This window comes from Schistocerca serialis, chromosome 1, assembly GCF_023864345.2.
Source record: "Schistocerca serialis cubense isolate TAMUIC-IGC-003099 chromosome 1, iqSchSeri2.2, whole genome shotgun sequence".
NCBI classification, from domain to species: domain Eukaryota; kingdom Metazoa; phylum Arthropoda; class Insecta; order Orthoptera; family Acrididae; genus Schistocerca; species Schistocerca serialis.
Window position 1 is genome coordinate 130363174 of NC_064638.1, and position 27269 is coordinate 130390442.

A 27269-nucleotide genomic window follows, 5' to 3' on the forward strand; every position below is an offset into this window, starting at 1 on the left:
TAGTCAGTCATAGAATTTTTCTTCAAGAAATAAAGTCCAACGGCGTTACACCCTGCAGTGCGTTATGCAGAAAATTAGACATACTGCATATCCACCAGGGAGGAAATCATTACATCTGTAGTGACAGAAAATGAATGCCTCGACGTAAAGTATCTTGAGTGGACCATAACCCAATAACGAAGTCAACCAAGGAAAGTTTACAAAGCATTTTATCTCCGAATAGCTGTTCCCAGAAACTGAGCGTTGAACCATGTCAACAAAATAAAATATAAACAGAAATAAGAGCAACTAATTGTACAATATGAACGAAATTTCCTGACGTATTGTACTAGATAAGTGCAGCCACAATCCATGGCCTTTTTACATTGCGTTTATAAACAACTTGCGCCTAAATTTCACTGAGAATATTTTATGGTTATTTGACGGAACCATTATACAGACAGTGAGATGCTACACGTGTTCTTGTAAAAGATATCATTTAGAGCACAGGAGTAACATTTCACAGACGTAATGGAGGTGTAAGGAAACTGGTCGCATTAGCAGAAATTTGTAGGTCGATTTAAAAGCATGAGATACTTTTGACGTCATTGGAGTCAGTAAGTTCACGGGCAGCTGAGACTAAGAGAGAAACTATTATGTGTCAGTTTTTAGGTACCTGTGCATTGTTTACGTTATAAAATATATCACCTAGTGTTGTTCGCAAATGATACTAGCCATTTAATTAAAGGCCACACTGAAGCCAGTTAACAGCAGAATGAGATAAACCGCAGAAATATCGTCTAGAGAAGACTACATGGTGTTGATGAGAAGCGAATAGTATTGATTAGGGTGGAAAACGTAAGTCCAAAGTCTAGAGGCAATAGAATCCTTGAATTAACGTTCTGCAGCATTCAGCAAACATCTTTCACGTGGTTTCTAGGAGTGTGGTTAGATTATCATTTAAGACAGGAAAAACATCTACATCTATACTCCGCAAGCCACCCAACGGTGTGTGGCAGAGGGCACTTTACGTGCCACTGTCATTACCTCCCTTTCCTGTTCCAGTCGCGTGTGGTTCGCGGGAAGAACGAATGCCGGAAAGCCTCCGTGCGCGCTCGAATCTTTCTAATTTTGAATTCGCGATCTCCTCGGGAGGTATAAGTAGGGGGAAGTAATATATTCGATACCTCATCCAGAAACGCACCATCTCGAAACCTGGACAGCAAGCTACACCGCGATGCAGAGCGCCTCTCTTGCAGAGTCTGCCATTTGAGTTTGCTAAACATCTCCGTAACGCTATCACGCCCACCAAATAACCCCGTGACGAAACGCGCCGCTCTTCTTAGGATCTTCTCTATTTCCTCTGTCAACCCGACCTGTTACGGATCCCACACTAATGAGCAATACTCAAGTATAGGTCGAACGAGTGTTTTGTAAGCCGCCTCCTTTGTTGATGGACTACATTTTCTAAGGACTCTCCCGATGAATCTCAACCTGGCACCCGCCTTACCAACGTTTAATTTTATATGAACATTCCACTTCAAATAGTTCCGTACGCATACTCCCAAATATTTTCCAGAAGTAACTGCTACCAGTGTTTGTTCTGCTATCGTATAATCATACAATAAAGGATCCTTCTTTCTATGTATTCGCAATGCATTACATTTGTCTATGTTAAGGGTCAGTTGCCGCTCCCTGCATCAAGTGGCTATCTGCTGCAGATCTTCCTGCATTTCACTGCAACTTCTCTGTATACTACAGCATCATCGGCGAAAAGCCGCATGGAACTTCCGACACTATCTACTAGGTCATTTATACAGGGTGTTACAAAAAGGTACGGCCAAACTTTCAGGAAATATTCCTCACACACAAATAAAGGAAAGATGTTATGTGGACATGTGTCCGGAAACGCTTAACTTCCATGTTAGAGCTCATTTTAGTTTCGTCAGTATGTACTGTACTTCCTCGATTCACCGCCATGATTTCATACGGGATACTCTACCTGTGCTGCTAGAACATGTGCCTTTACAAGTACGACACAACATGTGGTTCATGCACGATAGAGCTCCTGCACATTTCAGTCGAAGTGTTCGTACGCTTCTCAACAACAGATTCGGTGACCGGTTGATTGGTAGAGGCGGACCAATTCCATGGCCTCCATGCTCTCCTGACCTCAACCCTCTTGACTTTCATTTATGGGGGCATTTGAAAGCTCTTGTCTACGCAATCCCGGTACCAAATGTAGAGACTCTTCGTGCTCGTATTGTGGACGGCTGTGATACAACACGCCATTCTCCAGGGCTGCATCAGCGTATCAGGGATTCCATGCAACGGAGGGTGGATGCATGTAACCTCGCTAACGGAGGACATTTTGAACATTTCCTGTAACAAAGTGTTTGAAGTCACGCTGGTACGTTCTGTTGCTGTGTGTTTCTATTCCATGATTAATGTGATTTGAAGAGAAGTAATAAAATGAGCTCTAGCATGGAGAGTAAGCGTTTCCGGACACATGTCCACATAACATATTTTCTTTCTTTGTGTGTGAGGAATGTTTCCTGAGAGTTTGGCCGTACCTTTTTGTAACACCCTGTATATAGTGTGAAAATCAGTGGTCCCATAACACTCCCGTGTGGCACGCCAGAGAGAGAGAGAGAGAGAGAGAGAGAGAGAGAGAGAGCAGAAAAAGAAGCTAGTATCTAGTAGTTTCCATAGCATCTGGAAGAAGTCAACATAAGATTTTCATTTTTCTTGTACATAAAGATATTGATTTGATTTATGTTATATTATTTGCATTCTGGGAACGTTACACCTCTTCAGAAATGACTTGCCCACATCTGTGATTATGTTAAGGTCCACCAGCGCGTTTTTCTATCTGTATATTATGGGTAATCTCAGGAAGAACTGTGGGGATTTCGATACGTTTTTCACCGTAGACTGTTTCATGAGGAATGTCTGTGTGGATCATACGTATTATAAAAATGTCGTGCGGCCATAGATACTCAATGCTACCTGTAGTGACAGTACATGCGACTGCAGAGAGTACCGCACCACAATCGATAAGCCGCGCTCGAAACACGCGTAGCGCAGCAGCTACATGGATTGTCAGTACGAACTTGTGGTGTCCACCACCATTAAATCTCTGCACCCAGCAGCGGCGCGCTCCATTAGGCGCAGTCGAGGAACTCATCATTGGCCGCGCTTCTCCGTGGGCGGCCCGCTGCTAACATCGCAGGCGCCTTCACGCGCGCGCGCCTCAAAACACAGCGATTGGCCTCCCATAACACTCAGAGCTTGGCCGCCCGGAACATACATCCCCAGCCGCTGGCTCCAATAACTATGGAGCATTATTTAACGCCGCTACTGATGTCTAAAAGCCAGTTCTCATCGTGTGCTACGTTCTACTTCACAACTACGCTGCAGTGGAGCTTCTGTTCGATGTCGATCCGGCTCCGCTCTGGACTCACACTACTGGCCATTAACATTGCTACACCAAGAAGAAATGCAGATGATAAACGGGTATTCATTGGACAAATATATTATACTAGAGCTGACATGTGATTACATTTTCACGCAATTTGGGTGCATAGATCCTGAGAAATCAGTACCCAGAACAACCACCTCTGGTGGTAATAACGGCCTTGATAACGCCCGGGAATTGAGTCAGAGCTTGGATGGCGTGTACAGGTACAGCTGCCCATGCAGCTTCAACACGATTCCACAGTTCATCAACAGTAGTGACTGGCGTATTGTGTAGAGCCAGTTGCTCGGCCACCATTGACCAGACGTTTTCAGTTGGTGAGAGATCTGAAGAATGTACTGGCCAGGGCAGCAGTCGAACATTTTCTATATCCAGAAAGGCCCGTACACGACCTGCAACATGCGGTCGTGCATTATCCTGCTGAAATGTAAGGTTTCGCAGGGATCGAATGAAGGGTAGAGCCACGGGTCGTAACACATCTGAAATGTAACGTCCACTGTTCAAGGTGCCGTCAATGCGAACAAGAGGTGGCACCCCATACCATCACGCCGGGTGATACGCCAGTATGGCGATGACGAATACACGCTTCCAATGTTCGTTCACCGCGATGTCGCCAAACACGGGTGCGATCATCATGATGCTGTAAACAGGACCTGGATTCATCCGAAAAAATGACGTTTTGCCATTCGTGCGCCCAGGTTCGTCGTTGAGTACACCATCACAGGCGCTCCTGTCTGTGATGCAGCGTCAAGGGTAACCGCAGCCATGGTCTCCGAGCTGCTAGTCCATGCTGCTGGAAACATCGTCGAACTGTTCGTGCAGATGGTAGTTGTCTTGCAAACGTCCCCATCTGTTGACTCAGGGATCGAGACGTAGCTGCACGATCCGTTACAGCCATGCGGATAAGATGCCTGTCGTCTCGACTGCTAGTGATACGAGGCCTTTGGGATCCAGCAAGGCGTTCCGTATTACCCTCCTCAACCCACCAATTCCATATTCTGTTAACAGTCATTGGATCTCGACTAAAGCGCGCAGTAATGTCGCGATACGATAAACCGCAATCTCGATAGGCTACAATCCGACCTTCATCAAAGTCGGAAACGTGATGGTACGCATTTCTCCTCCTTACACGAGGCACCACAACAACGTTTCATCAGGCAACGCCGGTCAACTGCTGTTTGTGTATGAGAAATCGGTTGGAAACTTTCCTCATGTCAGCACGTTGTAGGAGTCGCCAACGGCGCCAACTTTGTGTGAAAGCTGTGAAAAGCTAATCATTTGTATATCACAGCATCTTCTTCCTGTCGGTTAAATTTTGCGTCTGTAGCACGTCGTCTTCGTGGTGCAGCAATTTTAATGGCCAGTAGTGTAGAATCCCAATGCTATACTGGAAGTTGGACTTTAATGTTCACTAGGCTTAATATGTCAACGGCCTTGTGATTTCCGCCGGAACTCGGCAATTCACTTGCACTTCCTGCACATTGGTATAACTACCATCAACTAATATAACTTTCCATTAAGTGTTGATCTACAACTTGGCGCTTGGTAACATAGTTAATTGTATTAGTGTTGTGTCAATAAACCGTAGAACGGTGATACATTTGTTGTTTTATTCATGGTTATAACAGAACTATACTGAGGTTCGCCAGGGGCTGCAGCTGGCAACCCATCAGCATCACGTGTGTGGACAGCGATTGGTCGATGCCTCGTTAAATACCGGAGTACCGAGCTACGGCAGACAGTTCTCTTCATTGCGTGGAAACGTATACAGTTTGCAGTTACCGCCGAGTCTTCGGGCCGCACTGCTCGTCCGTCGTCTTCGAGACTTAGGGTCCGTAGACATCGTAGGCCAGGGCTGGACTCTACCGTAGGTATCACTCAGAGGCACAGTGGCAGGACTTGAGTATTTTAGAGGACTTGTAATAATTGTGCTGGAAATTTCACAAGAAGAAGCATCATTTAAGTTGAGTACTCGTTGCCGGCCTCGGTGGCCGAGCCGTTCTAGGCGCTTCAGGCCGGAACCACGCGGCTGCTACGGTCGCAGGTTCGAATCTTGCCTCGGGCATGGATGTGTGTCATGTCCTTAGGCTAGATAGGTTTAAGTAGTTTTAAGTTTATGGGACTGATGACATCAGATGTTAAGTCCCATAGTGCTTAGAGCCATTTGAACCATTTGAATACTCCTTCATATTTAAAAATATATCACATTATTACTAATTGTTGGGAATCTTTCTGACTGAAGATAAACTACGCTGTCCTTCCACATTCCCAACACTACCAATCAGAAGCCGACACAGGCCAATAGTCAGTGTATAAAATGGTCAAATGGCGAATGAATAATATTATTGTACCACTGTATGTGGAGTAATAATAATAATAATAATAATAATAATAATAATAATAATAATAACTGAGCCGTGCTCTCTCCCAGTTATGCGTTTTCGTGAACTTCGCTGTCTGTCTGTGTTTGGTTTCCCGCCCTTGTCGCGTTTTCGTCGTGGTTCTTCTTCCTTCTACGTGTGGCAGCAGTGATGTGTATCGATATTTGCGCTGTGTACCATCTTTGGTTTGGTGCATATAGTTTCCGGCAAAGGGGTCTGGAGTGAGTTGGTCGGTTGTTGCGGACGAGGGAAGCTATCTCCGCGCGGTGCAGTCGGCTGGGGCCGCTGGCAGTCCCTGCACAGTGTTGGAGCGTGTGTGGAGCTGTCCGATCGCTACGAGCTTCGTGGTTCGCCGACCCAGGACGTCAGAGTTGAGTAGTGCTTTCAACTACCCAAGCCACGTCTATTCATGTTGTGGTGGTTCGCTTCTGTGGTTTGCTGACGGGAAGGTTTACCGGTGAGCAACACCGAGTGGTTCTACTGCTGAGATTTAGCCGCCATGGTCGACTACGATTTGAATGCACCAGTGGAATTGTCTGTCTTTTGGCCGTCATTGTTCTGGTTACCTGCCTTGGGCACTAACGTAAATTCAGGCAGTGTTCTTTTGAGCGAGTTAACTATTGCCGTGTTTCAAATTCAAGTGTACCAGAGGAATTTTCTAGCTAGTGGCCGTTAGTGTTCCGGTTACCTGCCCTGGCCACTGACGTAATCTCAGGCAGCGTCCTTTCCTCACATGTTGTAGCTGTCCAACATGCTGTGTTTTTAACAGCTAACACATACTCCATTGTGGATTATTACGTTTGTAACATTGCCGGTTGCGGTTCTCATATACTAACTGACGGGAAGCAAGTTGTTGTGTCAGTCAGTCCGTGGCTGACCCCTGGTTGGGTACCGATGGCTCGATGGTTGATGGCCGTGTGGGGTACGCTTACGCTCATGCGGACTATGTCGACCAGCGCTCCTTGCCGGACGGCTGCAGTGTTTACACCGCAGAGCTAACAGCTATTTTTCGTGCCCTTGAGCGTGTTCGTACCAGCACTGGCGAGTCTTTTGTCATTTGCAGTGACTCTCTCAGTAGTCTCCAGGCTCTTGACCAGTGCTACCCACGCCATCCCGTTGTTGTTGCCATCCAGGAGTCCGTTCATGCTCTTGAACAACGTGGCCGTTCAGTGGTGTTCATGTGGATCCCGGGACACGTTGGGATAGCGGGCAACGAACACGCCGACAAGTTAGCTAAAGAAGCCACCCGCAAACTGCCGTTGGAGATCGGCCTCCCGGCAACTGATCTCCGATCGGTGTTACGCCGTCGGGTCTTTGGGATGTGGGCAGACGAATAGCGCACCCTGTCTGTCCCCAACACGCTGCGGCGTGTAAAGGAGGCCACGACTGTGTGGGGTTCCTCCATGCGGGCCTCTCGGAGGGATTCTGTGGTTCTCTGTAGGCTCCGCATTGGTCACTCTTGCCTGACGCATGGTCATCTGCTGCGTCGAGAGGACCCCCCTAATTGTCGCTGTGGTGCGATTATGACGGTGGCCCATATATTGTTGGACTGTCCTCTTTTAACCGCCCTCAGGCGAACTTTTAATCTCCAGGGTGCTTTATCATCTCTTTTAGGTGACAACGTCTCTATGGCAGATCGGGTTTTAAGTTTTATTCGCGCAAGCGGCTTTTATAGGTCCATTTAAATTTTTTTTAACATCACCCTCTTTTGAGCTCTCTCTTTTAATTAGTTTTGTGTTGTGATTCGACTCCGCCCTAAACTTTTAGGCTGGAGGTTTTAACGTGTTGCAGAGTGGCTGGCTTATCCTATTATTTTCGTGATCAGCCAGCCACAGTCCTCTGCTGTGCAGTTTTAATTCCTTCTGCCTTTGTTCTCTATGTTGTTTTTGTTGCTGTGCTTTGTTTTCCATGTTGTCTTACAATGGACTATGGGGCTTTTCTTCCCCCGGAATTTTTCTTTTAGTGCTTCGCCTGACTGGTGGATAGTTTCACTGTGCTCTGTGTTTTTATGAAACAAGGGACCGATGACCTTTGTAGTTTGGTCCCTTTAATCTTTAAGCCAACCAACCAACCTGGTTGGGTTCCGACGGACCAAGTATAGTTGGGCTCACCACCACCTGTCTCACCTAAGTGAAGGAGGGCAGACCGACCTCCCTGGAGGCCTTCTGAGTGCCACCGGTGTTTAATTACTTGTTGTCAGCTGTTTTAAAATTTAGGCTTATGGTTATTGTCTGTTTCTTAAAATTTTGCAAATTAATTTTTAAATTTATCTTTCAAGCTTAAACACTGCGGCCTTCTGCCTTTAAAGATTATGGTAATATATTTTGAAATTTTGAAGTTTGATTGTGGCCCATGCAATGTTATGTGTGCCTCACCGCTTCTTTCTTTAACTAATTTGTGCCTGATTTTATTGTGAGAAGCTCAGCAATGTATGTAAATACCGTAAATGTAAATGTGATTCAAGAAGTACTTGAAGTGAAGTGAAGCACAGCTGCCGTCTATCAATCGACAGAATTGTAAGTGTACAAAGTTCACTAAAATACAGGAAAAGAAATGCATTCTCTATAGTTTTCATTCAATAAGTAACAATTTCTCATAATTTCTTAATTACAGTAATTGGATTATATTCTTGTACAATAGTATCGTGCTGAACTCCACTGACCAATTTTGATGTAGCAGGACGTGTAGTTTGAAGGAAGTTTGTGTGCTAAGCAATCTTCTTTTCTCACGAAAAGCAGATTGCCGTTTGATCTTATTTACTTACAACAGTGGTCCATTAGGTATGAAAAGCTACCTGATCATTCAAGGAGGCAGCAACCAAAATTCAGGTACCAGTTACGACTTAAAGTAAAAATCTCAATCAAAAATCAGTCTCTCTCTCTCTCTCTCTCTCTCTCTCTCTCTCTCTCTCCAAACACATATATAAATATTCATATTATTTTATTAAAAGAAAGTCATTTTATACCCTCCGCCAATTGGTATTGCACCTTGCATTTGTTGTTTCTTTAAATTATTTTATTGCTATCTTAATTGGAGTTTTTTTACCTTGTTAATATTTCTTGTTGGAGGCTTTCAGCCGTGAAAGAGTTGCTAAATTACAATAAATGACAATTAGAAGCAGAAACTGACTTCAACCCTTGGCTCTTTTCACAATCCTATTACCTGTTCTGCCCAGCGGGTTTAGCGGGCGTTTCAGTAATAATAAAACTACAATAAAAATGCACAATGCAGCAAGCAAAATAGGAGTGTCAACTTGAGAGTGGTGCCTTAGAAGGAGGTTGGACGCTGGCTCACCTGTGCAGGAAGTCGTTGCCGAACCAGAACTCCTTGTCCAGGTCGCCAAATCCGTGACGATACTCGTCCCACGTGCGGGTGAAGTTGAGAGGGCTGTCTCCGTAGTCCCCACGGCGCTGGATCACCTGCAACACCAGCATCGTTCTTGATATCTCATAGCCTTACCCAAATATCTGTCGTGTCCAAAAAGTTTGATCGCTTTCAAAACTCGAATCCTCTGATAGCTTATTTCTTCCGAGCTAACCTCCGAGCATATTTTAAAATTTCGTAGCGCTTCATCCAGTGATAGCCAGACAGAATTCATTTGGTTGAAGAAATTTTCATTACCGAACTACCTTCAGGTCCTACGTCTATTACCGAAGATAACGGTAGTGACTCTTGACGCGGAGTCCGCGGGACGTCGGAAGTGTTTGGGAGCCATCCTGACCCCTGACCATACAACCGCAGCCTACGAGTCTCGCAGATTGGTGTGGTCCGAGTCAAAAGCGTGCAAAATACTCCAGATAATGCCCAAAACGTATGGGGTGAGGTCAATCGCATCCGTGAAATGTTCCTACAACCTCTCTGACATAATTCAGAGATGGAGGGGTAGTGCATTGTCTTGCTGAAAAAACAACGCACGTAGGCACGTGATCTGACATGTAGTAGACTTGCGAACTGAGCAATGCTTCACAATTCCTAAGTATATATGGGATGTGAATATACGTTCTAATATCTCTCTCTCTGTCCATCGCCTACTTCCCCCCCCCTGTCTGTCCATTTTCTCCTGACTCCTCTGCCTAACCACACCTTCTCCCTCTCTATGTCCATTTCTCTTCTCCGCCCTCTCCTTTAGCCTTGATTATTGTTATTGCCAACGAATCATTGACTGGGAATGGAATTCACTTAAAGAGAATGGGTAAACTGATTGGGGATCATTGTATACGGGATATAACAGACATCTACTGCTGTTGGATATGTGAGGATAGTAGCTTCAATGGCAGTATTTCACATGGTTGTCATCTGCAAACGGTAGGATTAAAACGCTTCGGATGATCCATTATGCCAAGTAGTGTTCCAATCATAAGCCGATAAGCCATAAATACAACTTTCCTGTTTTCTGTTAAACCCGGCTCCGAGGAAGAAAACAAAACAGCACATAGTTGTGTATACAATTTTTGTTTAAAACTATCTGTGTAAGAAGGAAGAACATCGAGATTTTTGGTAACAATGTTTCCCTTTTGCTTGTAAGTAGGCTGTTTATGTTTTCTTATTGGCAACGTTACGTAGCGCTCAAAATGAAATCACTGGCTGTGCTGTGTGCAGTCTGTGGCTAGTTTGCATTGTTGTCTGCCATTGTAGAGGGGCAGCTGGATGTTAACAGCGCGTAGCGTTGCGCAGTTGGAGGTGAGCCGCCAGCAGTGGTGGATGTGGGGAGAGAGATGGCGGAGGTTTGTAATTTGTCATGAACTGATATATATATTTATATATGATGATATCAAGGTAAATACATTGTTTGTTCTCTATTAATATCTTTCATTTGCTAACTATCCCTATCAGTAGTTAGTGCCTTCCATAGTTTGAATCTTTTATTTAGCTGGCAGTAGTGGCACTCGCTGTATTGCAGTAGCTTGAGCAGCGAAGATTTTGGTGAGGTAAGTGATTTGTGAAAGGTATAGTTTAATGTTAGTCAGGGCCCATTCTTTTGTAGGGATTATTGAAAGTCAGATTGCGTTGCGCTAACAAAATATTGTGTGTCAGTTTAAGCACAGTCTTGTATAATTGTTCAAAGGGGACGTTTCATGCTTAGTGTATATACACATATCAAAAAGAGTTTTGCATCGCCTTGGTTCCCAGAATCCTGACGATAGACGTTAATTGTGGATATTGTATCACAGACACAGACACTTTGACTGTTGAGAGGCGTCACTAAACCGTCCCAAAGATGTAAAGAACCATGCATGAGTAGCGCCTATTAGACGGAGGGGGTCCAACAGCCGATTAGTTCCAGTCATTCCACCAGGAAGGAGGTACACGGCTCGTGGTGTCTGTAGTTCAACCATGCCTAGAAGGTCAATACCGCGGTTCGATCGCGTCCGCATTGTAACTGTGTGTCAGGAAAGGCACTCAACAAGGGAAGTGTCCAAGCGTGTCCGAGTGCACCAAAGCGATGTTGCTCGGACATGGAGAAGATACAGAGAGACAGGAACTGATGATTTCATGCCTCGCTCAGGCTGCCCTAGGGCTACTACTGCAGTGGATGACCGCTACCTACGGATTATGGCTCGGAAGAACACTGACAGCGACGCCACCATGTAGAATAATGCTTTTCGTGCAGTCACAGGACGTCGTGTTACGACTCAAACTGTGCGCAATAGGCTGCATGATGCGAAACTTCACTCTGGACGTCCATGGGCGAGGTCCATCTTTGCAACGACAACATGCAGCGCGGTACAGATGGGCGTAACAACATGCCGAATGGACCGCTCAGGATTGACATCACGTGCTCTTCACCGATGAGTGTCGCATATGCCTTCAACCAGAAAATCGTCGGAGAGGTGTTTGGAGGCAATATGGTCAGGTTGAAGGCCTTAGACACACTATTCAGTGAGTGCAGCAAGGTGGAGGTTCCCTGCTATTTTGGGGTGGCGTTATGTGGGGCAGACGTACGCCGCTGGTGGCCATGGAAGGCGTACGATACGTGAATGCCATCTTCCGACCGTTAGTGCAACTATATCAGCAGTATACTGGCGAGGTGTTCGTCTTCATGGACGACAATTCGTGCCCCAATCCTGCACATTTTGTGAATGACTTCCTTGAGGATAACGACATCGCTGGACTAGAGTGTCCAGCATGTTCTCCAGACACGAACCCCATCTAACTTGCCTGGGATAGATTGAAAAGGGCTGTTTGTAGACGACGTGACCCACCATCCACTCTGATGGATCTACGCCGAATCGCCGTTGAGGAGTGGTACAATCTGGACCAACAGTGCCTTGATGAACTTGTGGATGGTATGCCACGACGAATATAGGCATGTATCAATGCAAGAGGACGTGCTACTGGGTATTAGAGGTACCGGTGTGTTCAGCAATCTGGATCACCACCCCTGAGGGTCTTGCTGTGTGGTGGTACAACGTGCAATTTTTGGTTTTCATGAGCGATAAAAAGGGCGGAAATAATGTTCATGTTGATCTCTATTCCATTTTTCTGTACATTCCGGAAGTCTCGGAACCGAGGTGATGTAAAACTTTTTTTGACCTGTATATAATTATATACCATTTAAAATGTGTAGCCTATGTCCGCCCGAACGCTTGTTACAGTATTGTGTAAAAATTTGAAGTAAATCGGTAATGAACATTTCGTGATCTTTGGTAACAACTTAAAACAGACTCGTCTTTATAGAAGATGGTTATGAATAATCTCAAAAGCTTGTAAGGGTGTTGAAGAGTAGGTTGTGCTGAGAAATAAATCGGCACGTTGCACCGTTTCCGAATTAATTAGCACTGAAATTAGCGAATCAGGTCGTACGAGCGTAAATTCAAGAGGCTCGAGATATATAGTTAGTGCCAGTTTTTCTGATAATGTAGCGTAGACGCGTGTCATGTCTGGCGTCTCAAAATTCCGAGCAGCCGTCGCTTGAATGGCACTCATAATTTGGGACCAATTGCTGATTCCGCCACAAAACCTTCAGAGAGTCATATCCATACGCCGTTGGATCCGTAAACTGCCACAGTAGAGGTGGGGGCTGATACCACGTTTCTCCGGTGGCGCATAAATGGAGACGCACACTCAGGCAGTTCTGCAGTTCCACACTTGCAGGTCCAGTTGCGCTTCATTGGTTCTTCCTCGCTACAGTTCGACCAAACGCTGATCATGCGTTGCTGCCGTTATAGCAAGTTGCTGTTTAAGAGACATCGTCGGACAATTACGAGGCATGTGAGAAAAGTAACGAGACTGATTTTCTGTCTACCTAAGTTTTTATTTTTTTCCAAACAACATTGTCCCCTTCAGAGTAGTTCCCTTGGGCAGCTGTGTACCAGTAGAGTCGTTGGGCCCAGTCTTGGTAGCAGCCCTGAAAGGCTTCAACTGGTAGACCCTTTAACATGTAGGTCACATGTTCTCCTGAGTTCCTAAATGACGTCATTTTTAGGATAGTTCTCAATTACGGAAAGAGAAAAAAGACACAAGATCAGATGAACAGGGCGGCTGTGGAAGAACAGGAATGCCTTTTGAGATCACAAATTCCGTGATGGAAGTGGTCGCGAGACGTGGCCATGGACACCATTCTCACACAAAATTTTCACATGTGAGAAACTTCTGTTAAAATTTGATGTACGGTGAAAGTGTTAAGTTTGACACCTCATCCATCATCCGTATTATCAAACGCTGATCTGATCTCACAAGCACACGCACAGGTTCGACGTTTTCGTCGGTTTTTGTAGTTGAAGGTCTCCCTGAGCGACGTTCTTCTTCACCGTGTTTCAACCTTCCAAAAATGATTTGTGGCAGTGAAAAACTTGTGCTCTTGATAAGAAATGGTTCAGTTTGTCAAAGGTCGCACTCGCAGATTCCCCAAGTTTGACACGATACTTCATAGCATAACGTTGCTGTAAATTCCTCTGTTCCATTTTCGTAACATACAATAAAAACATAACTTCACTGATGGCGCTCTCAAAAATCACTTCTACATCTACATCTACATCTACATGGTTACTCTGCAATTCACACTGAAGTGCCTGGCAGAGGGTTCATCGAACCATTTTTATACTACTTCTCTACCATTCCACTCTCGAATGGCGCGTGGGAAAAAGGAACATCTAAACCTTCCGTTCGAGCTCTGATTTCTCTTATTTTATTATGATGATCATTTCTCCCTACGTAGGTGGGTGTCAACAAAATATTTTCGCATTCGGAAGAGAAAGTTGGTGATTGAAATTTCGAAAATAGATCTCGTCGCAATGAAAACCGCCTTTATTTCCGTGACTGCCACCCCAACTCGCGTATCATATCAGTGACACTCTGATCCCTATTACGCGATAACAGGAAACGGGCTGCCCTTCTTTGCACTTTTTCGATGTCCTCCGTCAGTCCTACCTGGTAAGGATCCCACACCGCGTAGAAATATTCCATCACAGGACGAACAAGTGTAATGTAGGCTGCATCTTTAGTGGGTTTGTCGCATCTTCTAAGTGTTCTGCCAACAAAGCGAAGTCTTTGTTTCGCCTTGACTACGATATTACCTATGTGGTCTTTCCAATTTAAGTTGCTCGTAATTGTAATTCCTAGGTATATAGTCGGACGGACAGCCCTCAGATTTGTGCGATTTATCGTATACCCAAAATTTATCGGATTTCTTTTAGTACCCATGAGGTACTAAAAGTCTTCGGTCCCGGGTTCGATCCCCGCCACAGCCTAAATTTTGATAAATAATCAGCATTGGCGGCCGAAAACTTCCGGCATAATAAGTCAGCCTCATTCTGCCAACGGCCTTGTCAAAGAGGGCGGAGGAGCGGATACAGGTTCAGGGAACTCTCTTTAGGGGTGGGAAATTGCCCCTAAAGGCGGAAGAATCAGCAATGATCAACGACATGAGGATGCAGAAGGCAATGGAAACCACTGCATTAAAGACACGTAACGTGTATCCACAGGACATGTGGCCTGTAATTCAAGAAGTGTCATGATGATCTCTCCATTGGCAAAAGATTCCGGAATAGTCTCCCATTCGAATCTCTGGGAGGGGACTGCCAAGGGGGAGGTTACCATGAGAAAAAGATTGAATAATCAACGAAAGGATAACGTTCTACCAGTCTGGGCGTGGAATGTCAGAAGCTTGAACGTGGTAGGGAAACTAGAAAATCTGAAAAGGGAAATGCAAAGACTCAACCTAGACATAGTAGGGGTCAGTGAAATGAAGTGGAAGGAAGACAAGGATTTCTGGTCAGATAATATCAACAGCAGCAGAAAATGGTATAACAGGTGTAGGATTCGTTATGAATAGGAAGGTAGGGCAGAGGGTGTATTACTGTGAACAGTTCAGTGACCGGGTTGTTCTAATCAGAATCGACAGCAGACCAACACCGACAACGATAGTTCAGGTATACATGCCGACGTCGCAAGCTGAAGATGAACAGATAGAGAAAGTGTATGAGGATACTGAAAGGGTAATACAGTATGTAAAGGGGGACGAAAATCTAATAATCATGGGCGACTGGAATGCAGTTGTAGGGGAAGGAGTAGAAGAAAAGGTTACAGGAGAATATGGGCTTGGGACAAGGAATGAAAGAGGAGAGAGACTAATTGAGTTCTGTAACAAGTTTCAGCTAGTAATAATAGCGAATACCCTGTTCAAGAATCACAAGAGGAGGAGGTATACTTGGAAAAGGCCGGGAGATACGGGAAGAATTCAATTAGATTACATCATGGTCAGACAGAGATTCCGAAATCAGATACTGGATTGTAAGGCGTACCCAGGAGCAGATATAGACTCAGATCACAATATAGTAGTGATGAAGAGTAGGCTGAAGTTCAAGACATTAGTCAGGAAGAATCAATACGCAGAGAAGTGGGATACGGAAGTACTAAGGAATGACGAGATACGTTTGAAGTTCTCTAAAGCTATAGATACAGCAATAAGGAATAGAGCAGTAGGCAGTACAGTTGAAGAGGAATGGACACCTCTAAAAAGGGCCATCACAGAAGTTGGGAAGGAAAACATAAGTACAAAGAAGGTAGCTGCGAAGAAACCATGGATAAGTGAAGAAATACTTTGATTGATTGATGAAAAGAGGAAGTACAAACATGTTCCGGGAAAAATCAGGAATACAGAAATACAAGTCGCTGAGGAATGAAATAAATAGGAAGAGCAGGGAAGCTAAGACGAAATGGCTGCAGGAAAAATGTGAAGACATCGAAAAAGATATGATGGTCGGAAGGACAGACTCAGCATACAGGAAAGTCAAAACAACCTTTGGTGACATTAAGAGCAACGGTGGTAACATTAAGAGTGCAACGGGAATTCCACTGTTAAATGCAGACGAGAGAGCAGATAGGTGGAAAGAATACGAGGGCAGTTCAATAAGTAATGCAACACATTTTTTTTCTTGGCCAATTTTGGTTGAAAAAACCGGAAATTTCTTGTGGAATATTTTCAAACATTCCCGCTTCGTCTCGTATAGTTTCATTGACTTCCGACAGGTGGCAGCGCTGTACGGAGCTGTTAAAATGGCATCTGTAACGGATGTGCGTTGCAAACAACGGGCAGTGATCGAGTTTCTTTTGACGGAAAACCAGGGCATCTCAGATATTCATAGGCGCTTGCAGAATGTCTACGGTGATCTGGCAGTGGACAAAAGCACGGTGAGTCGTTGGGCAAAGCGTGTGTCATCATCGCCGCAAGGTGAAGCAAGACTGTCTGATCTCCCGCGTGCGGGTCGGCCGTGCACAGCTGTGACTCCTGCAATGGCGGAGCGTGCGAACACACTCGTTCGAGATGATCGACGGATCACCATCAAACAACTCAGTGCTCAATTTGACATCTCTGTTGGTAGTGCTGTCACAATTGTTCACCAGTTGGGATATTCAAAGGTTTGTTCCCGCTGGGTCCCTCGTTGTCTAACCGAACACCATAAAGAGCAAAGGAGAACCATCTGTGCGGAATTGCTTGCTCGTCATGTGGCTGAGGGTGACAATTTCTTGTCAAAGATTGTTACAGGCGATGAAACATGGGTTCATCACTTCGAACCTGAAACAAAACGGCAATCAATGGAGTGGCGCCACACCCACTCCCCTACCAAGAAAAAGTTTAAAGCCATACCCTCAGCCGGTAAAGTCATGGTTACAGTCTTCTGGGAGGCTGAAGGGGTTATTCTGTTCGATGTCCTTCCCCATGGTCAAATGATCAACTCTGAAGTGTATTGTGCTACTCTTCAGAAATTGAAGAAACGACTTCAGCGTGTTCGTAGGCACAAAAATCTGAACGAACTTCTCCTTCTTCATGACAACGCAAGACCTCACACAAGTCTTCGCACCCGAGAGGAGCTCACAAAACTTCAGTGGACTGTTCTTCCTCATGCACCCTACAGCCCCGATCTCGCACCGTCGGATTTCCATATGTTTGGCCCAATGAAGGACGCAATCCGTGGGAGGCACTACGCGGATGATGAAGAAGTTATTGATGCAGTACGACGTTGGCTCCGACATCGACCAGTGGAATGGTACTGTGCAGGCATACAGGCCCTCATTTCAAGGTGGCGTAAGGCCGTAGCATTGAATGGAGATTACGTTGAAAAATAGTGTTGTGTAGCTAAAAGATTTGGGAATAACCTGGTGTATTTCAATGCTGAATAAAACAACCCCCGTTTCAGAAAAAAAAGTGTTGCATTACTTATTGAACTGCCCTCGTACATTGAAAGCCTCTATGAGGGTGAAGATTTGTCTGATGTGATAGAAGAAGAAACAGGAGTCGATTTAGAAGAGATAGGGGATCCAGTATTAGAATCGGAATTTAAAAGAGCTTTGGAGGACTTACGGTCAAATAAGGCAGAAGGGATAAATGACATTCCATCAGAATTTCTAAAATCATTGGGGGAAGTGGCAACAAAACGACTATTCACGTTGGTGTGTAGAATATATGAGTCTGGCGATATACCGTCTGACTTTCGGAAAAGCATCATCCACACAATTCCGAAGACGGCAAGAGCTGACAAGTGCGAAAATTATCGCACAATCAGCTTAACAGCTCATGCATCGAAGCTGCTTACAAGAATAATATACAGAAGAATGGAAAAGAATATTGAGAATGCGCTAGGTGACGATCAGTTTGGCTTTAGGAAAAGTAAAGGGACGAGAGAGGCAATTCTGACGTTATGGCTAATAATGGAAGCAAGGCTAAAGAAAAATCAAGACACTTTCATAGGATTTGTCGACCTGGAAAAAGCGTTCGACAATATAAAATGGTGCAAGCTGTTCGAGATTCTGAAAAAAGTAGGGGTAAGCTATAGGGAGAGACGGGTCGTATACAATATGTACAACAACCAAGAGGGAATAATATGAGTAGGCGAACAAGAACGATGTGCTCGTATTAAGAAGGGTGTAAGACAAGGCTGTAGCCTTTCGCCCCTACTCTTCAGTCTGTACATTTAGGAAGCAATGATGGAAATAAAAGAAAGGTTCAGGAGTGGAATTAAAATACAAGGTGAAAGGATATCAATGATACGATTCGCTGATGACATTGCTATCCTGAGTGAAAGTGAAGAAGAATTAAATGATCTGCTGAACGGAATGAACAGTTTAATGAGTACACAGTATGGTTTGAGAGTAAATCGGAGAAAGACGAAGGTAATGAGAAGTCGTAGAAATGAGAACAGCGAGAAACTTAACATCAGGATTGATGGTCACATAGTCAATGAAGTTAAGGAATTCTGCTACCTAGGCAGTAAAATAACCAATGACGAACGGAGCAAGGAGGACATAAAAAGCAGACTCGCTATGGCAAAAAAGGCATTTCTGGCCAAGAGACGTCTACTAATATCAAATACCGGCCTTAATTTGAGGAAGAAGTTTCTGAGTATGTACGTCTGGAGTACAGCATTCTATGTTAGTGAAACATGGACTGTGGGAAAACCGGAACAGAAGAGAATCGAAGCATTTGAGATGTGGTGCTATAGACGAATGTTGAAAATTAGGTGGACTGATAAGGTAAGGAATGAGGAGGTTCTATGCAGAATCGGAGAGGAAAGGAATATGTGGAAAACACTGATAAGGAGAAGGGACAGGATGATAGGACATCTGCTAAGACATGAGGGAATGACTTCCATGGTACTAGAGGGAGCGGTAGAGGGCAAAAACTGTAGAGGAAGACAGAGATTGGAATACGTCAAGCAAATAATTGAGGACGTAGGTTGCAAGTGCTACTCTGAGATGAAGAGGTTAGCACAGGAAAGGAATTAGTGGCGGGCCGCATCAAACCAGTCAGTAGACTGATGACAAAAAAAAAAACCTTAGGATGACCTCGCACTTTTCTTTGTTTAGTGTCAATTGCCACTTTTCGCACCATACAGAAATTCTCTCTAGATCATTTTGTAATTGAAATTGATCGTCTGATGATTTTACTAGACAGTAAATTACAGCATCATCTGCAAACAATCTAAGGGGGCTGCTCAGATTATCACCTAGATCATTTATGTAAATCAGGAGCAGCAGAGGGCGTATGACACTACGGAATGCCGGATATCACTTCCGTTCTACTCGATGATTTACCGTATACCACTATGAACTGTGATCTCTCTGAGAGGAAATCACGAATGGAGCTGCTGTATATGATTGCTAAGAAAGGCGCTATTGTGTCTGCATACTCTTAAAGGAACATGACTGGTATACCGACTGGCCTGGAAGACTTGCCTTTCTTAAGTGATTTGAATTGTTTCGCAACACCTAAGATATCTAATTTTATGTCACTCATGCTAACAGCTGTTCTGGTTTCGAATTCTGGAATATTTACTTCACCTTCTTTCGTGAAGGAATCACGGAAAACTGTATTTAGTAACTCCGCTTTAGTGGCACCATCATCGGTAACATTTCCATCGCTATCGCGCAGTGACGGTATTGACTGTTTTTTTGCCACTGGTGTAGTTTACATACGACCAGAATCTCTTTGGGTTTTGTACCATATTTTGAGACAATGTTTCATTGTGGAAACTATTAAAAGCACCTCGCATTGACGTCCGCACTAAATTTCGATCTTCCATTAAACTTAGCCAGTCTTGGGGATTTTGCGTTCTTCTGAATTTGGCATGCTTTTTTCGTTGCTTCTGCAACAGTATTCTGACGTGTTTTGTGTACCATGGTGGATCAGTCCCGTCTCTTATTAACTTATGCCGTGTGAATCTATCTATTGCTGTATATGCTGTATCTTTGAATTTGAGCCATCTCTGGTCTACCCTTACATAATTAGCTTCGAAGGAATGGAGATTCTCTCTTAGGAAGGCATCAAGCGAATTCTTATCTGCTGTTTTAAATAGATATATTTTGCGTTTATTTATAGTGGTTTTGGTTGATACGGTTTTGAGCCTAGCTACAATGGCCTTGTGTTCACTAATCCCTGTATCCGTCATGACGCTATTATCAGGATTTTTTGTGGCTAATAAGGGGAGGCCGCCAATTGTGAAATTCAGATTCGATTCATACTGCGCATAATAAAAGCTCATGGCCAGAGGTGTAATGTGGCAAAGCACCAAGATGCACTTCTCAGCCGTTGTCGAGAAAATGACAGTTAAAAGAAACCGTTTCGGAGAAATACTCTCTACGGTGAATAATGTTCTACAGCGTCGTGGCGCAGCGGTAAGCGCTCGGGTTGTAATCCGCAGGTCGCCGGATCGAATCCCGCGGCATGCAACTTTTTTTTATTATTAGTTTTTTGTAATTCAAATATATATATATATATATATATATATATATATATATATATATATATATGCAACTTTTTTTATTATTAGTTTTTTGTAATTTAATATATATATATATATATATATATATATATATATATATATATATATTTGAATTACAAAAAACTAATAATAAAATAGTTGCATGCCGCGGGATTCGATCCGGCGACCTTCGGATTACGAACCCATTGCTTATGCATGTTGGTGAAGGCGGATCGCTCTCCAATTGTACCGCCTCCATTTTTCCGTTTGTTTAACAGGGTGTACCAAAGCTCTCACGCCCGCACTGATTTTCGACGATGTTATAAGTTGCGCTAGGGACCGCATCTACCTTCTTTCGAAGTTAGCAGGCAACTACGCTGTTATGCGGCGGCTCGTTTCGGCCCATTCAACATCTGTCCATCAAGTGTAACGAGCGAGTAACGGAGTTTATATTTCATACCTGCCACAGCAAATTTGTGTTCGTGGGGTCTCTATTCTAATTCGAACGTTTGACTTACGCTATACGAATTCGTTTCGGAATATCGTTTCTACGTCTTCCGTTAACTATACGTGGTAAACATTATGAAGACAATTAATAACATTTGTGAAATACAACTTTGTTTGTGGAAAATATAATGATGTTCGAAGTCGCCAGTTTTTCCACGACAAACGACTTTCAACAACTTATTATATGCATAATTGTTGCAACTGATTGCCGGGAATTATATATATGTGTGTGTGTATATATATACACATTTGAATTACAAAAAACAAATACTAAAAAAAAAAAGTTGCATGGCACGAGATTCGATCCGGCGACTTTCGGATTACAAACCCGAGCGTTTAACGCTGCGCCACAACGCTGTAGAAAATTATTAATCGTAGAGAGTATTTCACCGCAACGGTTTCTTTTTAACTGTCGGTTTTCTCGACAACGGCTGAGAAGTCCATCTTGGTGCTTTGCCACATTACACCTCTGGCCATGAGCTTTTATTATGCGCAGTATGAATCGAATCTGAATTTCACAATTGGCGGCCTCTCCTTGTAAGAGGTCAATGGATGTACGGAGCTGAAAATAAGAGTGAGTATCTGAAAGCGATCAACACACCGGTCTACACAAGTGGAACAACAAGCGCTGGCAGATGGCATGCAGTGTTGTCAGTCTCATTATCTGACACACCTCGAAAACACCTGAAACGTTCCCTTAGAAAAATTATAAATGACTGTGCTTAAACTGACACACAATATTTTTAGCGCAACGCAATCTGACTTTCAAAAATCCCTACAAAAGAATGGCCCTGACTAACAATAACCTATACGTTTCATGACTCACTTACCTCACAAAAATCTTCGTTACTCAAACTACTGCAATACAGCGTGCGCCAATACTGCCAGCTGAATAAAAGATTCTAACTACTGAAGGCACTAACTACCGATAGGCATAGTTAGCAAAAGGAAGATCTTGATAGAGAACAAACAATGTATTTACCTCAATAGTGTTCAAAAGTCGTAATATATACAGCAGTTCATGACATCCAGTCTTGCAAATTTACTGTGTCTGATGGACACACGTCCAGATCATCCGCTCTCAAAACTCCACCATCTCTCTCCCCACATCCACCACTATTGGCGGCTCACCTCCAACTGCGCAACCTACGCGCTGTTAACAGCCAACTGCCCAACACTACAATAGCAAATTCCAACAATGCAAACCAGCCACAGACTGCACACAGCACAGTCAGTGATTTTCATATAGAGCGCTACATGGTGTTACCAACATAAAAACCTAAACAGCCTACTTACATACCGAGTGTCTAGTAAAATTCAGATCCAAAGACTGAACTTAGTTACTGTCATAGAAAGCAGTCCAAAAAGAACTCTATATGTTTGATGGTTAACTTTCATTGTGTTACAGAAATCAGAAGATAGGAGTCGAACTCCCGTGCCGCGCACTTTTCAGAATTCCAAGTTGAGTACTGTTTAAACGTTTATTACTTGCTTTGTACTGTACTGCCCGCATTTCGTGTTTTCGAGATCCCTGTGACCAGGTACTATGCAAAGAACACGTCCTATGCTAAGCATGCAAACTAACTATCATGTCCTGCAACGAATATCCTGCTACACTGTGTGATCAAAAGTATCCGGACACCCCTAAAAACATACGATTTTCATATTAGGTGCACTGCGCCGCCACCGACTGCTAAGTACTCAATATGAGCGACCTCATTAGACATAGAGAGCAGAATGGGGCACTCCTCGGAACTCACGGACTTCGAATGTGGCCAGGTGGTTGGGTGTCACTTGTGCCATACGTCTGTATGCGAGATTTTCACATTCCTAAACATCCCTATGTCCACTGTTTCCGATGTGGTAGTGAAGTGGAAACGTTAAGTAGACACGGACAGCACAAAAGCGTGGTGGTCAGATCGACGCCAATGTTTTCGGGGACGAGCTGGCGATAGCTCATACGAAGCAGCGATTATCGATATCCACACGTCTCCAACTTCTGCAGTGGTGATCTATTCGATATGAGAACAGGACTAATATAGTAATCATTGAAGGAAGGCTGAATACTCGTCAATATATGGCAAGAACTGTAAACCCTACTACATCCTTCATGATCAGGCAACCAATGTAATCCAGCCAGATGCAAGGTCCCACACTGCAATTCACACCAAAGACGCTTTGGACCTGCTCTGTCCCCGAATTTCCTATGCGAAGACGTATACCTCCAAACCAGCCTTCATCCAGCAATCTTCATCAGTTGACACACCATGTGTCAAGAAGTCAAGAAGTTCCTGAATTGGAAAGACTTTTGGTAACGTTATTTGTTTACAGAACACAACTGTAACCATCATTACATTTCACAGACAAAACTGCAGGAGAACAGTTGGCTGCAAAGGAAAAGTGAGTCTAAAACAGGAACCGAGAGTAGTTTTGTAAGATTAAAAGTGATGGCGGCTGTCTTTTGTGACTAGTTATTTGCTGTATGGCAATACAGTAAGCATGCAATAATCATCCATCATTGTGCATATTGAGTTAAAGTAGAAATGATAAAGATAAGATCAAAACCAAAACTGTTTCAGCAGAACACCATGCTTTCTCAAACATCTGCCGCTGAAATGGAGAAAGCTCAAGCCATAGCAGTTGGAGTAATTTCTCACCCACACTACTTGACCGCATGCTGCCTTTTTGCTATCGAACCTAAACAAAATAAAATGTTGGGAGCCCGCCGTTGAATAAAGAGCTGGTCTGTGCTGTAAATGAGTTAGTAATAAATATCTTTCGTGAATGAACTAAAGAAATTTGAATTCATTAGACTAAATGCATTAGCCCAAAGGATGTTATGCTGAGGAATAATATATTTTATTCTACATTCATTTAACCTCTGTATTAGATTTCTACAAGGTGTCCCAGAAACTTGCGACGAACTTCGAGGAGTTGTAGAGGGCGTCTTGAGGAACAAATCGAGTATATGCGACGCTACAGAGCGTCGAAGTCAGAGACAGCTGCATAACGAAAAACGATGGAGATTTTAGAGGGTTCCAGGAGAACTGAGGATGGAAACCTGTGACCGAAACCATCGTCCACTGAGGTAGGAGAGCATCGCATTCATAGGAGACAAGGCCGGGTCTATGCAGCAGCTAGCTTCTCCACTGGTGACAGTGGCAATCAGTCGCGATCACTGAATAACAAACAACATAGCGAGAGGTTTTGTTTACGGTCCTTCAGTGTAGAAAGTCACATTTGCTGCTGAAGGGGTGGCCTAGTTGTAGGCGCCAGCGCCTATAACTTGGACGCTCAGTATTGTTGTTGGATGAAGTTTCCTGACATGGGTTCCTATCCTCCATTTATTCCCCAAGACTCTACAACCCCTCGAATTTTATCGCCACATTTCTCGGACACCACTGTACATTCTCTTACTTTCTTCAGGAAGAATAATTTCTTTTAGGCATTAATAAAGTAAATTTGAATCTCGCTAGACCAAATGCATTAAATCCAAGGGAGGTTACGCTGAGGAAAAACTTCTTCCTTTTTCCAAGAAAAGTAATTTCCTATATTTCTTTGCAGAATGTCTCGCTCCACCCTCTATTTCAGGAGCATGCGTGCAGAAATATCAACCAACTTCATACTACGAATTAAGTACTCGTTGACCTTTCAGAGGTTCACGTAACGTATAGAAGGCTAAACGAGGGTGATGGCGCTTCGATTCAGACAGCAGTTCTCAGAACACAGTTCATTATTCTGCTGCTGAGTCACACCACTCGGCTAACAATGGTAATTGTACTGAACGTGTGGCCTGTACATCGATCTGGCGCTGAGGTTACTACTTTTCCTCACGTCAACAACTGTTAAGTGAAGTCTAAGAATCGTAATGAAGAGTGCTTTGGTCATCCAAACTATACTTGCAATTAAAGAAACGTGCCCTATAAGGCTCCGATTTCTATGTGCGGATGTGACGACACTGAACACGATGCAAATGTCATTTCACAGAATCATGTCTCCACGTTTGCGTCATGGAAATGCAGTCTTTCTCACTGGCTAAAAACTTAAACCATTGAGGAAAAAATATCATACAGTGATCCAAAAAGGAGTGTTTCTTGCCGTTTTTAGACATTTGGAGGTGTTGCCCACGACAGGAACTGAAACAGCGACTTCTGAATGCAAAATGTCAATGTTGCCTTACAGGTAATTCAATGTACTGAGGTATACTAGACCTGAAAAATATTAACAAGACAATGTGTATCTTTCAGATGATCACATATCTAGCAGTTAGGAATGCTAAACTATGTGTATATAGAACGCCCTAAGAAAAAGAACACTACAAATAACGCAAAATATAAATAAGCTGGATTAAAGCACATGTCTGACATCTGAATAAGCGTACGTTATTCCAGCACAACATGAGGGATAGCGCCTATCTGGTAGGCAACCTTCCCAGCGTAATTGCGTGCCGGCTGCAAGACAGCTCGTTCATTAGACAGTGAGTGAACCGTAGCAAAAATTCGAGATTTAAAGACACAGTTTGAATATTACTGACGGAGGTGGAATGGAAGGTACACTGGCAGTGTCATAGTGTTTTTAGGACCATGAAATTGATCTAGGTTTTTAAAGTTTTACATGAACAATTACGCAAACACCAGAGGTGATAGGCAAATAGTCCGACAAAAATTCATGGGGAATCTCGAGAGGAAAAGCGACCTAGTGATGGTGCGTAGAATGACATTGAGAACGGACAGCCTCGTTCCAAAAGAGTGAGAGGCAAATCCGCCTCTTGCCACTTACACACAAATCTTGTTCTTGTAAACTGTTCTCCTTTCCGTCCAGATGGTACTTATAGACCTGCACAAATATTCAGTTCTCTATCCACATCCACATCCAATTCTCACAGCACGTACGAATTACATCTTGTTGTTAATTTAGATGTATAGTCATTAATGTGGGCTGAATTGGGAATAGCTCAGATGTGTGCCAAAGACGTTTAACATTTTTTATTGTGTTAACACTAGGATCTTCATAAAATACTACTAGTGTGTATCCTGTGTTCCATGTTCGTTTATTTTGCTTGTTTTCGTATACTCTGGTTGTAAATCGTCTTTTATGTCGAATCAGTCCTTCGTTAACTCTATGTTACGTTGTACCAGAGTACACCTTAAATAGTGTCTACCCTATGAAATGTCAAAACCAATTGTAATATGACATTTTCTGTGAATATCTGGCTGAATGGGCAAGTTATGAAAGCCAATAACTTAAAGAGAGAGAGAGAGAGAGAGAGAGAGAGAGAGAGAGAGAGAGAGTGAGAGAGAGAGAGATCTCTTCCACCTCGTATCCGTTGTGGAATCCATAAAATTCTGATTAAAGTAAACTTTTCGTAATTTTGTAAAAATTAGAATCAACGATATTACTAATGGAGCATTACGTTTTAAAAAACCGACGTTGATACCAATTGTCAGAAACACTGATCAAAGTATAATGGCTCTTAGTACGTCGTGAACCACTTTAACGTTCGACCATTTGGTTTTCGAGAACATTTTCATACGATGCTTATTTTCGGTAATGTTTCGACATTTCAAATTAAGTGACCCAGCCGACAATAAGACGCAAAGTAATCACGCATTGTGCAAACACAATAAGGAAAGTAGGTAGGAAGGTCAGAGTTCAACATCTCATAGCAAATGAGGACATTAGAGGTTGAGTACCAACTGAAATGTAAGAGGCTGCAATGAGGAATGGTCCGTGATTTTATCAGAAGATTCAAATGGCTCCAAGCACTACAGGACTTAACATACACTCCTGGAAATGGAAAAAAGAACACATTGACACCGGTGTGTCAGACCCACCATACTTGCTCCGGACACTGCGAGAGGGCTGTACAAGCAATGATCACACGCACGGCACAGCGGACACACCAGGAACCGCGGTGTTGGCCGTCGAATGGCGCTAGCTGCGCAGCATTTGTGCACCGCCGCCGTCAGTGTCAGCCAGTTTGCCGTGGCATACGGAGCTCCATCGCAGTCTTTAACACTGGTAGCATGCCGCGACAGCGTGGACGTGAACCGTATGTGCAGTTGACGGACTTTGAGCGAGGGCATATAGTGGGCATGCGGGAGGCCGGGTGGACGTACCGCCGAATTGCTCAACACGTGGGGCGTGAGGTCTCCACAGTACATCGATGTTGTCGCCAGTGGTCGGCGGAAGGTGCACGTGCCCGTCGACCTGGGACCGGACCGC

General features: G+C 43.8%; 1 protein-coding gene across 1 annotated transcript in view; it reads right to left on the reverse strand.

Moving 5' to 3' along the window:
* LOC126455783 (angiopoietin-related protein 6-like) overlaps window positions 1-27269 on the reverse strand; it is a 1041335-nt gene that overhangs the window by 113815 nt on the left and 900251 nt on the right. The window contains exon 11 of the mRNA XM_050091581.1: window positions 9133-9257. Within this exon, the coding sequence (XP_049947538.1) occupies window positions 9133-9257 (125 nt within the window). The remainder of the gene's footprint in view (window positions 1-9132; window positions 9258-27269) is intronic.